The 15,297-nt window shown below is 44.5% G+C and overlaps 1 protein-coding gene across 2 annotated transcripts in view; it reads right to left on the reverse strand.

Moving 5' to 3' along the window:
- The window catches only part of CENPF (centromere protein F), a 60,572-nt gene that overhangs the window by 7,207 nt on the left and 38,068 nt on the right, over window positions 1–15,297 (reverse strand). The window contains exons 13-18 of one of the 2 annotated variants that reach the window (XM_023741706.1): window positions 14,309–15,282; window positions 11,901–12,053; window positions 8,117–8,293; window positions 7,422–7,583; window positions 3,243–3,405; window positions 1,425–1,898 (exon numbers count right to left, since the gene is read on the reverse strand). In XM_023741706.1, coding sequence (XP_023597474.1) covers window positions 1,425–1,898; window positions 3,243–3,405; window positions 7,422–7,583; window positions 8,117–8,293; window positions 11,901–12,053; window positions 14,309–15,282 — 2,103 coding nt within the window. Of the gene's footprint in view, window positions 1–1,424; window positions 1,899–3,242; window positions 3,406–7,421; window positions 7,584–8,116; window positions 8,294–11,900; window positions 12,054–14,175; window positions 15,283–15,297 lie in introns of those variants that run through there. The other variant, XM_023741705.1, reaches the window with a different exon arrangement.

Below are 15,297 nucleotides of genomic sequence, written 5' to 3' on the forward strand. Positions count from 1 at the left end.
GTAGAAATTTTTGAAATGGTGTATCTTTGGCTATGTGTATTTTCACCAAAAAAAAAAGGGTTGAGAAGTTAGAGGGTTGACATGTTGTGAGGTTGTTAACCAAAGTCATAAAACAATATGTGTACTATTGTTTCATGAGAAACTATTTGTTCTGTAAGCCTTCACCTGAAGTACAATAAAAAACAAAAAAGCAGAGAGAAAAAAAAATTTCTGCTGCTGCTTCTTCTGTGTGGTTAACTTCACGTTTTTCTAAGATCTGAAGAACAGCAGCGGGCCTTACAGAGAGAATGTGGATTGAAGAGGGGGTAAACGAAGGGAAAAATAAACAGAAAGGCGGGTCCTTGTTCAGAGGGGAAGGTGGAGTGCCAGCAGGTACTAAGGCGGCTTGCCCGCCAGTGTAGACGGCCACTCTCCTTTAGAGGCTGGGCTGCGGGAGTGACAGGACCTTGTGAAGAGTGATTTCACTCTTGCTGCTCAGCTCCTTCCATAGCAGGAACTGACATGACTTTTGATGACGAGAGGAGGAAGTCAGTCCCAGGAATACCGAAAAGCAGCATATACCACACAGACTCCAGAGCAGCGTTAACGGCTAACTAAAGCAGGGATTTGGGGCCTTCTAAAATCAGCAATAAGAAGGACAATGTAACTATTTTGGAGCTAGAGTTACTCAGAACACTGTTTCTCAAACTATCCATGGTAAAAAAAAATCAGTTGTAAGTCCACTCATTCATGTTATGTATGTATATAATTTCCAATCCATTGAGCAGTGAGACTTTTGTAATAATACAATCCGAATAAATCAATAGAAAAATGACTATGCTTTTGGATGTTGCAACAATGTCAGGTTGCCATGAAATTTCCTAAACTCTTATGCCCGAGTTCTGTCCTTCTTTTGTCACGGACCAGTTTAATAAACGGTTTCTAGATGGGCCCAGGTCCGTGGGCCACACTTGGAGAAGCACTGAGTTTAAAAAAAAAAAAGAAAGAAAAGGGTGGTAAGTGCCTCCAGCCGGGAGCCAGCATCATCAGTACCATCCCCAGCTCACCTGGTGTCTTAACGCTGGGATCAGAGGTGACTTAAGCTGGGAAAGCTTCAAGGCTGTCCTTGGCTTGGGGAGATTTCAACACAGAAACATCAAGCTCTGATCTGATTTTTGACAGTTGTAGTTCAAACCTACCAGCTCTTTTTGTAGTGTGACACGAATAATTAGATATTAGTTAATTCTCTCGTGGTAGTAAAAAGGGAAGGAAAAACACATTTTATATAAAAAACCACTTTACAAGTGAACTACCTTTTCTAAAGGTCAATTAGTCATGTTGCATAATAACCCAAAAACTACACACATCTGTCTCACATGTGACTTAGCTTTACACTCTGTGATTTCAAAATGGCACAAGTGAGTTTGTTTTCAAACTAGGCATACCTTTCTTGACAACTTCTGGAAGCCCCTCTGGCTCAAAGTCAATGTCTTCCATGTCCCCTGCAGAGTGAACACCGCTTCTGGAGGCTTTCCTACTCTTTTTAGAAAAAGTCTCTGGTGTGGAAGGTGCTGATCCCCCACCACTCTCCCAAATTCCACTCGACCTCTGCCTCTTGGCTGAAGCCCTATTGTGGCCGCTGGATAACTTCCTTTCAGTAACAGACAGGGCTGGAGATGGTTCTGGAACAATTGAATTTAGCAAAGGAGAACTTTGGAGATTACATTTAGACTGTTGAGAAAGACGAGCAACTTGTGTTTCTAATATCTCCTTAGCTTTCTCTAAATTCTCGTGGCTTATGAGCAGGGAACAGTACTTATCCAGGTATTCCTCTGCCTCCTTGGTCTTCTCTTCAAGAGTTTCCCTCAGTTCCTTCATCTCAGTCATTAGTTCATCTACGTTAGCATCCACGACTGTACCTATCAAAAACGAAGTCACACGTCACACACAAGTAGCTTGGCGCTTCTCTCGTGAACGCTGGCCATTGTGAAAAAAGATAGCATCACACCATTCTTGGGTTGTTGATTTGTTTGTTTCATGGGGAAGGTATCATATCAGGGTACAAGGAGCGCTGGCAGCACAAATAGTTAAGCACTCAGCTACTAGACCAGAAGTTGGCGGCTGAACCCACCCAGTGGCTCTGCAGGAGAAAGACCTGGCAATCTGCTTCCATAAAGATTACAGCCAAGAAAACGCTACGGGGCGGTTCTACTCTGTCACGTGGGGTCGTTATGAGTTGGAATCAGCTCGACAGCACCTAACAACAACAACGTATCAAGGTGTGTATTCTGATGGATTATACAACTCTTACTGCAGTAGCTTAAATAAATAAAATCCACCAAACTCGTACTTCAGCCAACCCATCCTATTTTCCTCCAGAGCCACCAGTATATGGGAATTAACTGATTTATTACGCCTTCTTCTGTCTTCCCTGTCCATTCTTTCCACCATGTGTGAATGGACAGCAAAATTCTGTAAAGAATAAGAAGTCTGCTCTTAAAGGCTGTGGGAGAGAGGAGGGAGCCAAGTTAGACCCAAGGAAGCTCTGCAAACCATCTGGAGACAACAGATCCTGCGCTTATGAGGCAGACTTTAGAAAGTGGAGTCTTGGTTGACTATTAGCTGCCGTGATTGGCATTAAATCCATTAGAAAGACTTCCTGAAACCCCAAGCTACTCCACACTCCCTTCCACACAGGGAAGACTAACGACCCACCCTGCACCCCGTGGTCCCAGAGGGGTCACCGACCCAGAGAGAGAGGATTTTGCTCTGGAGGCAGAGGTGGGGCACAGTGACAAGGACAGATGTCATTTCTTTTCTTTTGTATTTCGCCCACACGCCCACAACTGAAGTCCCCTGTCTTGTCCCTGTAGCTGACCCACCAGGACGGGCCAAGGAGAACCAAAATCCGCTGTTTATCAATTGCCAGGAACCAGCTCACATGCCAGTCTGCCTCTGATATAGAAAATGCTTCAATGTACATCCACACGCACAACGCTTCTTGAGACAACTCATAACCAGGCAGCTGCCTGTGTGTTTTACAGAGTAGATGTGATAATCCTATGTCAAAATGCAAGCTTCCTTCTGAATCCCGTGATCCCAAGCTGAGTACAAAATTCAGAAATTGGAAGATGGATAGTTGCTAGAAATCAGCACTCAGTACCAGAGAACGAAAAACACCCTAATCCTCGCACACCGAACGCGTGCTATTTCACTCCTGCGAAACGATGCTGGCTGACCGATCTGCCCCCCGTCAAGCCCACCTGCGTTCTGCTTTGCCTGGGCAGCTTCAAGCTGAGACAGCTCCTTCTGCAACATTTCCTTTTCCCCTTCCAGCTGTTTACAGGATTTCATCAACAACTTTATTTTCCCCTGGGCATGTTCGTTTGCCTTCTTTAACTGATTTATATGTTTCAGGTTGTCCATCTACGAAACAAAAGTAATTCCATTTAAAACTTTGAATTTCTTTTGATGTGCACAGAGCAAAATAGTTATGAGATACAATTAAAAATCATATATTATAAACGTAAGATTATGTTCAGACAAAACATGTAAAGATGCATAAAAAAATTAACCTTCTCAAGTCCCCCAATAAACAATGTGTTGTTGTCACTCCCTTACTTAGTACCAACAAGCATAAATCACAGTTCCTAGAATTATCCCGCTATGTCTGCTTACTGATGGGAGTCACCTGCAAGGGGAGGTTTAGGGCATCCAAAGACATTGTTGATGGGTCAAAAACTCCCAGGGAGAGAATGATGTTCCCGTTGTCATCTTCTGCTGTCCCACGATTTCAACACCTGTGTGTTTTACAGTCACACCAGGTGAAGGCCCATGTGGCAGCTCTCAGTACAAATTCAAATTTTATGGAGGTTCAAACAGAAAGTGAATGGAACGGTGGGAGAACTGTGTCATCAGACGCCTCACAGTAGTGCAAGTTCACAGTTCCTTATCCAGTTTCAAAATCCAAAGCATCTTTGAAAATAATTTAAAAGCGAAACCCGACCTGAGGAATTATGAAGACATTTGTAGTCTTCATCCCATCTTGTGAGAATATCCATACATTTTGCTAGAGAAATATGACAGCATTTTAATATAAAATGTTGCCCCAGACTCCACTGGGATATCATGCAATATATGGCACATGCGTTGTATTACGCAACATGGTCCTCCCTCAGTATCCACGGGGGTTAGCCTCCCTCTGAAGCTTGGCCCCGGGCCCGGCCTCTGCCCTGCTTGGGCAAGGGTTACGAAGCTCTTCTGTTCCACCGATAAGTGCCCAGAGGCACCCTACTCCACCAGGAAGCCTCCTGCCGGAAGCCACTCAGCGTTTTCGCTCTGAGTCAGCTCCCACATCATCTCACGCCGATCTCCTGGTTCTGCTGCTTCCGTTTCTCTGTCACTGCTTCTCACCATCTCACGCTGCCTCTGGAGTTCCCCCTCTCTGTGTCTCCTCATTCTAGGAGGTTCTTAGTGCAGGGACTCCAGGTCCAAAGGATGTGCTCCGCTCCTATCTCTTCTTCTTGGTGGTATTGAGGATCCTATCTCTGCTTACTTCTTTCTCCCCTTTTATCTCTTGTGCGATAAAAGGCGGGACTCAAGTAAGGATGTGACTTGAATCAGGGTGGTAAGTGTGGTGACTGGGCTAAGAGTGGTGACGTGAGTATGTCCTCTAGTAAGGTGGTGACTCAAGATACATCCCACCCTCATCCTGCCTCATTAACACAACGGACAACTCACTCCCAGTGAGACCATAACCACAGGCATAGAGGCTAGAATTTACTACACATTACAAAATGGAGGATAATTACATCAGATCACAAAACGGAGGACAACCACGCAATACTGGGAATCGTGGCCTAACCAAGTTGACATATGTTTTTGAGGGACACAATTCAATTCATTACAACATCTACAGAAGAATTGTCAAAGATTTAAAAAACAAAAAAATGATTAAAGAAGTGTGCCTGAAATTACCATATTTTTATGCAAATAATGCACACCTTCTACATGTTTGCCAACCGCGCCCTCCCCCTACAAGGTATTGTTGTAAGGGCACCATGCTAATTTTTGTACAGGAACACATTTAAAAAATTGGCATAGTGGTGCTTAGGAAAATACCTCGGGGCGGGGGGAGGAGGGCACAACTGACAAACAAATGTAGAAGGTGTGCATTATTTGCATAAAAATACAGTATGTCTTTCTATTATTAAATCCAGCGTCTCTCATTTTGTTACAGCAGAATATCATTAAATATTAAATTTATGGTATTTTAAATTTTACTGGTTTGCATTTAATTGGTAAATCTTCAGCTTGATAAGTTGTATAAGAGCTCAAAAAAAAAAGTTTGTACCTGGTATTACATTTGTAAATATTCAATTAGTATCATAATTTAAAATAAATAAATAAATAAAGCTGTAACTAAAGGCCTTTACCGGAAGGTATTTATCTTCCACATTCATTATTATACATAAACTCACCGTCATCAAGTTGATTCCGACTCATAGCGACCCCACAGGACAGGGTAGAACTGCCCCATAGGGTTTCCAAGGCCGTAAATTTTTACAGAAACAGACTGCCACATCTTTCTCCCACAGAGCAGCTGGTGGGTTTGAACTGCCAACCTTGCGGTTAGTAGTCGAGCGCTTAACCACTGCACCACCAGGGCTCCTTTTATTATACATACTGGGTGGTATTCATCTTACGAAAAATATCTACAGGAATCAACACAGCCTCTTTCCAGGTACAATTACTGCGATACCACCTTCAGATAACAATCCCGAGACAAGAGTTTCCTTTCTTTTGTCCTAAAGAAAAAGTGGTATGATCCTCACATGGAAAGGAAGAGAATATATATGCAACACACACATGTCCCTGGCCAAGGTGTTTTGCACCCCATGTTATGACTGGAAAACTCCCCACGGATAATCTGAAAGTCAGTCCTCGATTTATGCAAAACAGCACCCATGCCTCGGTGCCCACCACTCGTCTACCAGTGTGTGGTACTGTGGTGACTTGTGTGTTGCTGTGATGCTGGAAGCTCTGCCACCAGTATTTCAAATACCAGCAGGGTCACACATGGTAGACAGGTTTCAGCGGAGCATCCAGACTAAGACAGACTAGGAGCAAAGTGTGGTGATCTACTTCTGAAAATTAGACAACAAAAACCCCACAAATCACAACCATGAGGATGGCTTGGGACCAGGCAGCATTTTTTTCCATTATACATGGGATCATCAAGAGTCGGAACCAATTCAATGGCAACTAACAACTCTCCTCAAACATCACAGAAAAGAGGTTTAGTGATAGCAGTTAACCTGAGAGACTGACCAAGCCAGACACTGGAATTGCCCAGCAAATTATGATCCATGACTACAAGGGACTGGCCGCCCTAATCTGCTGTGCAGCAAGAACTTATACAAATGGCCAACAAGCCCATGAAAAGATGCTTAAGGTCATCATTCAACCAAACCAAACCCGTTACCGTCCAGTCGATTCTGACTCATAGCAACCAGACAGAACAGAGTAGAACTGCCCCATATAGTTTCCAAGGAGCAGCTCGTGGATTCAAACTGCCGACCTTTTGGTTAGCAGCTGAGCTCTTAACTATTGCGCCACCAGGGCCCCCATCAGTCATTAGGGAAAAGCAAACTAACAGCACAGTGAGACCCCCCTTCACTGCCTCTAGGATGGCTGTCCTCAGGAAAACGAGTGTTGGTGAGGACGTAGTGAAAGGGAACACGCGTGTATTGCTGGTGGGAAAAGGATGGCCAAGGTGGAAAACAGCTTGGTGGCTCCTCAGAAAGTCAGAATCACCATGGGACCCAGCAGTGCCACTCCTCTGTACACACTCAAAGTTTTGGAAGAGGGGATGCAAACAGACACTTGGACGCCAGCGTTCACCGCAGCATTATTCACGATGGCCAAACTGTCAATAATGGAAACAGTCCAAGTGTCCATCAACTCACGGCTGAATGGATACACGTGTGGTATCTACACACCGTGGAATATTATCCGCCATAAAGAACAATGAAGTGCTGATACGCGCCACAAGGTGTAAGAACCTTAAACACATTACGTTTGGTGACATTGAAGTCAGACACAAAAGGACGAACATGCTCTGATCCCACAGACATAAAACACCTCGGGTGGGCAATGCACAGAGGCCAAAGTATAGTGGTTCACAGGACTGAGGGGAAGAGGAAATGGAGGCTCATTGCTTAAGGGGCATGGAGTTTCTGTGAAGGGCAATGGGAGGTTTTGGAAACAGAGGTGATTGCTGTACACGTGATGAGCATAATTAATGTCACTGAACCGTACACATAAAAAATCTTGAAATGGCAAATGTTTCGTTATATATATTGTTACCACGCTGAAAAAAAAAATACACTATTACCTGGCTAAAACATCACAAGTCATGAAATAATGAAAAATGTACATACCTTGGTTTTCTTCAATTCTTCTACAATCTGATTGGTAGCTTTTAAAGCATTATTGAGTTCCTCTTTACTGGACTTTAAGAGGTCCATCTCCGATTTCTGTGAGCTGAGACATTCTTCTTTAGAAGTCAATTTCTCGCGATAAGTCTGGATTTCCATTTCATACTAGGACAGAAAGATGTTACTTTAGCAAGGAGGCTCTGCTAAAAAAAAATTGTAGGAAAAACAAAACTGCTGTTCCAAGGACCATTTCAAATAGTCTCTGCAACTCTCCTACTCTACTCCAGGTTAAAAATGGACTAAAAGTTCAGATAAAATAAAACATGTACAGGTAACTGGGGAACAACAAAAAAACAACATTGCTGTCAATTCCAATTCATGGCGGTCCCACGTGGTACAGAGTAGAACTGTGCTCCCCAGGGTTTTCTTGGCTGCAGTCTTTATGGAAGCTGATTGCCATGCCTTTCTTCCACGGCACTGCTGGACGGGTTCAAACTGCCAACCTTTAAAGGTTAGTAGTCAAGGGCAGACCATTCGTACCACCCAGGGAAAGGATAATATGATGCAGCCCTTCTTAAGACCATATAGCATAATAATAATACAGAATACTGATCTTGCTAAACACGCCTAATTACTTACTGTGCCAACACCCCCGGCCTCCAGCTCCCCACTGCCCATAACCAAACCCCGTGTTTTACCTGTTTGTTCACATCAAGAAGCAAAGACTGGTATTTCTTTTCGGCCTCCTGAAGCCGCAGCTGATATTCAGCTATTTCTTCTCTCGCTTTCTCCTCCTTTTCCTCCTGGTCTTTGTGTGCGCAATCCAAACTCTTCTTCAATTCACTGTTTTCCAGCATGAGCTCTTTCAGTTGAACCTGAACAGAGAAGTAATGAAATCATGGGGCAATATTGAACCTGGATCTATATCTTTAGCAAATACGGAGTAATGAGGGAAAACCTTGTTTACGGGTAAGACAGAATCTGTATAGAATAGAGCTATAATCCTTAGAAGTGCACTGTCTTAAAATTGCGACTTCATCGCCAGTGATGCTGTCCTCTGCCCCAGCCCAACACTGACCACCAAGGTCACATCCACAGAGAACACAGAGCCGCTGAGTCTCAAAGTCAGCTAAACCCCCCTGGACGAAACCTGCTCTCCCCTGCGCCCATTGCAGCAATTCCTTGACCTCATCACCAGCACCACCTCTACCTTCAATCTCTCCAGAATTACCAGCCTTCATTTTCTTCCTTTTCCAGCTTAGATTTCATGTCCTTTCACTATGAGTTTCCTTCCAAAATGCCTGCAGCTCCTCTGCCCTCTCTCCCTCCATTGGGCAGGGCTGGCAAAACCCCAACCCTGGACGCATCTGTGTTCCACACGTGACCCTACAGCCTGTTTCTGGGGGAAACTAACAGAAACCTCAAAAAAGCACTCCATGCTGCACAGCAGCCTGACTGTAATTCTCTCTCCCTTCCCTTTCTTCAAGAAGACCATTTCGTGGTCATCTCTCCTTGCATCAAGTCACAAACAATCCCCCAAGAAACACACACGTTTCATTCACTCAGAAAAGAGGAGCCGTTGTCTGGAAGCTCGCTCAGTTCCCCACAATCTCCAGGAGACTACCTACAGTGCCATCTTCCCATTCCTTCTCGACACTTCTCTCTCTCCCTAGGCTGCAAAGGCCAGCCTCTACCGGGGCGGAAGGGAGGACTCAACGCTTGGGGGGACGCCAAGCTTCTGTTAAGGGCACCAGGAAATTTGGGGAACAGATAAGGGTGATGGTTGAACATGAAGAACTTGATTAATGTCACTGACTGTACATGTGAAGGTTGGTGAAGTGGCAAATATTTTATCACATACATTTACGATAGATAAAACCCAAAACAAAACAAAAAGAACTCACAGAGAGAGAGAGAAGAGGCCAGTCCCTACTTTTGTGCTCTGGGTCCCCACGCCCCCTCTCTCTCCTTCTCAAGGGTCGACTCCTCCAGTTACTGGGCCTCCCTCTCTACAAGTCTCCCGGATTATTCCCGTCAGCACAGAAACGTGCTCTCTTCTGTAAAAGCCCTCTCTTGACCCACATCTCTCAGCGTTCGCCCCATTTCCGGGCTCCCCGTCAGGGCCAAGCTTAGCAGAACACTTGTCTCTATGGGCTGTGTCCACTCCCTCACCTCCCATTCACTCCTCAACCTCGTCCAATCTGGCTTCGTTCCAGCACCTTCTGAACTGGCATTTCCTGGCACCAGTGACCTCCATGCGGCCAAGCCCCAGGGGGTCACCTCTCAGGTGACCTCTAGGAAGCACTGATGCTGCTGGCCACGTCTGCTTCCCGAGACAGCCTCTGTTCTTGGCTTCGGAGCACGACCCTCTGCTGGCTTGTCTGGTCAAGTCTCCTGTTTTCTTGACTGATTTCTCCTCATCCATCTTACCTCACAGGCTGAAGGTCCTCTAAGCCACCTTCTCACCTCCACCTGTTCCTTCTTCCACTGCCAGAATTTAAATACTATCTATACACTGAACTGGCCACATTAGTATTTCCGTCCTAAACCGCAGACTCGTGTGTTCATTGTCACTTTACATCTTATTCAAACTCTTTACCACGGCCTTCCCACCTCTCCACTCCTTCTTCATGGCGTTTCCCCTCTGGCCGCAGCCACAATAGCTTCCGTTCAACTTCTAAAAAACACAAAGCTCCTTCTGACAGCAGAGCTTTTACCACACAGCTCACCAGACCCAGCAAGCTCCTTCCTCCTCCCCGCCATGCTCTGCCGGCTGCTCACCCTGCGGGCGACACTCTCTGACCACCCCATCTAATTCACGTTGCTTGATATGCCCACACCCCGCTCTCAACTAGTCCACGTCAGAGAATCCCCCTTCTTTCCTTTAGAGCACTTACCCAGTCTAAGGTCATATTAAACATTACTATTTAATGATTTACTGTGTACAGGAAGCATAGCTGTCTTGTTCAACATTCTAGCCCCTGTTCTCACTAGTGCTTAGTATTTCCGGACTGAATAAATCAATGAATGAGTAAAGTCACTGCAAACCAACACAGTCACATGGATAGGACTAAGGTTGAACATCAAGCTTCTTCTCTTAGTAGAGCCTAAGGAAGGAGCCTGGTGATGCGATGGTTAAGCGCTCCTCTGCTAACCAAAAGGTCAGCAGTTTGAACCCGTCCAGTAGCTCCGCAGGAGAAAGGCCTAGCAATCTGCTCCCGTAAAGATTACAGCCTAGGAAACCCTATGGGGCAGTTCTGCTGTTACTTGGGGTCGCTATGAGTCAAAATCAACTTGACAGCAACTAATAAACAGAGCCTAAGAACGCAATGCATCTAACAACATACTGGGGGTATCCCCAAGCTCTGGCACCAAACGAGATTTCAGCAGATTCTCTATTCCAGCACAAGTCATGAGAATCCCTTCCTGTGTAGCATTGCCAGAAAATTCTAACAATCGATAACCGAGATTACATGTCAAAACTTGTCTATCTGAACTAGATTAAATAGTGCATTTAAAGACTACAGGGCGCTACAGATATTATTTCAACTTTTTGTGACAATTCAAGGTTATCGTCATGACTGTCTGCTATTTTTCTGTCCCCTTCTAAGTGATACTTAGGGACTAAAGTTCAGAGAACCTTACGGATACAGGAAGGTTTGTCACTTCACCGGGTTTAGAAGACAGGTTTCCATTTCACCTGCCAGCTCTGCCGGAGTGGCAGATGCTACAGGGGCACAGTGTGGCGAGATTCGGGAGGAAGAAAAGGTCATGAGTTCACAATGTCTGCAACGGGAACAGAGTCCTCAGGCGGTACAAGCAGTTAATGCACTTGACTGAAAGGTTAGAGGTTCAAGTCCACCCAGGGATGCCTCGGAAGAAAGTAACTGGTGATGTAATCCCAAACATCATCCACTGAAAACAGTATGGAGCACAGCTGTGCTCTGACACACCTGGGGCTGCCATGGGTCAGAACCGATGCCAGGGCAGATGTTTGCTATGAGGATGGCCACGGGGAGGGCAGTCCAAGTGCTGCAGATTGCCCCCTTCACCCTACTCTGAAACAGCACATTTCACTGCGACTGCGACTTCCCCTTCTGTTGCTTTTTTAGTTCTCAGTAACTGTCAGTGCACATCTGCAGCAAATTCTGGCTGACAATCTGTGGCCGGCTAGAAAACCGGAGGCCTAAAATCTACTTCTGAGGTGAGTTAATGTAGCGCAAGGGTCCTCATCGATGAAAAACTATCTGGGCTCCGAGGCTGGTATTTTCGTGTATTCAGAGGCCACATGTGACTTCTCCCAGTCTTGTGACAGCGCTGGGTGGTTGCGATTACTCAAGTCCAACCTTAACACAAACTCAGGGTTATTTTATTCAAGAGCTAAAAAGGCTGGTACGTTACCAGTGTCCCACAAAGATAAAAACAAGGGGAGCGTACACACCAAATATCAGAGCAGAATGAACCTGTCAGAGAGAAACTTACTTTGCTGCTCTCTATTTCTTCCGACGCTGATTTTAACTCTCCGGCGAGCCTATCTTTCTCTCGGTCAGATTCTTCTTTGGATGCTGCTGTTTTCTGTACTATCTCATCCATTTCTCTCTGCAGCTCCGCGCCCTTCATGGTCATTGTGTTTACCTGAAATGCAGTCTTTCCTTAGGCTCTGCTTATGGTGTCTGTTGAGTCAAATTAACCGCCCTGATACAACACACTCACAACATTTACTTTCTTCTTCAATAATAAAATGGAACCCGGTTATTGTTCACCTTACTAATCCACTTAACTAATATTCTCAAAACCTACTGGTGAGCTTACCTTCTCTCTTCAGCAAAGATCTAACAGTAGACAGCAATAAAGAAAGAAATGGGGAAGACAGACAATATTATCAAGTCTTGAAAGCCTGCCTTCATGAAGGTATTATTTCAAATTAAACTTAAACATCAGAGAATACTGTATGGGGCAGCTTCTTAGATTTTCATCTGTTCTTGGATCTCTGCTAACCCCCAGTGCCATACTAATCTGCAAAAAACAAGCCTGTGATGAGTTAAACCCGTTAAAGCTCTATTGTTTGCATCTGTCCCTTGAAGTTGAAACCGCCTGGGAATAGTTTTGCCGCATGTCTGTGTAGTAACGGCCATCTCTTGCAAGATATATAAAAATCTGAGATTTTTAGAAAATACAGACTTACGATTAATCACATTTCTGAACACTCCCTTTTCCTCTTAATATTTGTTCAAGAAAAAATCTAGTTTGAAGGAATTCACTTTCCTAGATCTGGGCAAAACTTTCATTTTTCTTTAATAACTGATCCTTGCTCACAGGATCTTCCTTTTTATATTAGCTAACTGTGCAAAACAGAAGGTACAAAATCTCCAGGACATTTCCTGGGAGCCGGGACTGTTTTGTTGGTTACAATTAAATCAGTATCTTCAATAGTTCTTTCTCCACAAGGCAAAAAGATGGGAGGGTGTGGGGGGGTACCTGCACATTCTGGTCCTAGTTCATGTCTGTTAGCCTCTCATGCAGGAGACCAGGAGGCATGAGCAGTTTGAGATCGGCTGCTAACCCAAAGGCTGGCGGTTCAAACCCATCTAGCAGTTTCACGGAAGATAGGCCTGGTGAACCGCTTCCGTAAAGATTACAGCCAAGAAAACCCCCTGGAGCAGTTCTACTCTGTAACACGTGTCAGGGGCTGCCATCGACACACTCTTGGTAGCAGTGGTTCTCAACTGGGTATGGGGATGCTCCCATTCTGATCAAGTGTGAGAAAGGGAAAAATAATTACAAACCGAACCGTGCACAACCCTACGTAAAGGTGTTGCATGAAGATCCTGGGCCAATCCATGGACGTGTCCCACGGGAACATGCATCAGAAGAAAGAATTACTGTCAGAGGAGCAGACTCGGTCCTGCCAGGCTGCAAGTCCCCACCAACTTACAGCCTACACGAAGTTAGTCCACCATGGCCAACACTGTCTAGAAGGCAATCTAATTCGGAGTGGTTTCCCTCCCTCATGACTACATATTTAAATGTAAATAGATTAACTAGACGTAACCAAACACCTCTCAGGATTGGGTTTCTGGGTTTGAAGGATTAGGATCATAGTCTCGTGGGACATCTGGTCAATTGGCATACTATAGTCCATAAAGTTATGTTCTATACCTTAGCTTGGTGAGTAGTGTCTGAGATCTTAAAAGCTTGTGAGTGGCCATCTAAGATATAACGACTGGTCTCTACTCATCCAGAGCAAAAGAGAAAGAAGGGAACAAAAACTCAAAGAAGAAACTCGTCTACAGGACAAATAGTCTACACAAACCATGGTCTCATCTACCCTGAGACCAGAAGAACTAGATGGTGCCCAGCTACCACTACCAACCGCTTTAATCTTGGCCACAGCAGATGGACCCTGATAGAATGGGAGAAAAATGTAGAGCAAAACCTCAAATTCTGGAAAAAAAAAAAAGACCTACCAGACTGGTTGAGACTGGAGGATTCCCCAAGACTACTGTCCTGAGATACTCTTCAAACCTTGAACCAAAACTAACCCCTAAGATCACCTTGTAGCTAAATGAAAAATTGGCTCAAAAAATAATGAATATCACCCATAAATACTGTGCTCCTTTTAAAATCACCTATATGAGACCAAATGGTCAACAATTACTTTAAAACAAAGATGAGAATGTAAGGGGGCAGGGAAACTAGATTAATGGAAACGGAACAACCAAAACGAAAATAATGAGAACACTCATGCATTGTGAAGAATGTAACCAGTGTCACTGAACGACTTGTGTAGAAATTGTTGAATGGGAACCTAAACTGCTGTGTAAACCTTCACCAAAAACACAAAATATTATTTAAAACAATAATAAATGTAAGTAGACTAAGCCACTTACCTTTTCAACAAAGGATATCTTTTCCATTTTTGTTGCCTCGAGCTCTTTCTCAAGATCCTTGTAAGAATTCTGCAGCCCCTCTAATATGTCCTGCAGACTGGCATTTTTGGATTGCAGCACTTGGACCTTCTGCTCCAACTCCATTATCAGATTTCCCAGTTCTGTTTTTTGCTTCTCCCAAAGCTGCCGCTCTCCTTCCACCTGGGACAGCTTAGAGGCGAGCAGTTCCTGGTCTTGAACTTGACTTTTCAGTGTACTGATTTCTTCATGCTTCTTCTCTAGTTTCCATCTGCCATCTTCTATTTCTTGAACGAGGTCATCCACGGAAGACTGCAATCTAATGTAATTATTTTTGGCCTCTTCAAGGCTTTGTAGCAACTGAGCCTTCTCACGTTCGAGAGAATCTACTTGACCACGCAGGCTCTGTTCCTTGGCTGTACGTGCCTCTTGGTCAACACACATAGCTGCCATTTTCTCATTTAGCTCCTTTAATTGTGTCTGAAGCAGCTCCACTGCAATTTCAGATTCTTCTTTCATTTGTACTTTTTCTTGCTCTTTTTCTTGCAGCAGATTTTCAAATGAAGAATTCAGTATTTCTAACTCAGACACTCGCCCTTGCTCGGTTTGTAACTCTTTCGTCAGACTTTCTTTTTCTGACTTTATATTGGCAAGCTCTAATTCCAGATCTCTCAGGTTCTGGGCCAGTTCTTCCATTTTTATTCTGAGAGTCTCTGCCTCCGCTTTGGAATTCTCAGCATCAAGAATGACAAGCTCTTGGTTTTTTCCTGCAACCTCGAGTTCTCTGTCGAGGTTGTCTACTCTATCCTTAAGCAAATCTGCATTTTGCTCACTTTCCTGCAGTTTTTCTAAGACATGAAGCTGCTTCTTTTCATCTTCTGCGATGCGGACTCTGAGCTTTTCAATGCTATGTCTCAGCTGACGTATTTCCTCCGCTGGTGAGCCCAGACTCTCTTCTTTGGCCACAGAGG

Source organism: Trichechus manatus, unplaced genomic scaffold (assembly GCF_000243295.1).
Source record: "Trichechus manatus latirostris isolate Lorelei unplaced genomic scaffold, TriManLat1.0 scaffold00187, whole genome shotgun sequence".
NCBI classification, from domain to species: domain Eukaryota; kingdom Metazoa; phylum Chordata; class Mammalia; order Sirenia; family Trichechidae; genus Trichechus; species Trichechus manatus.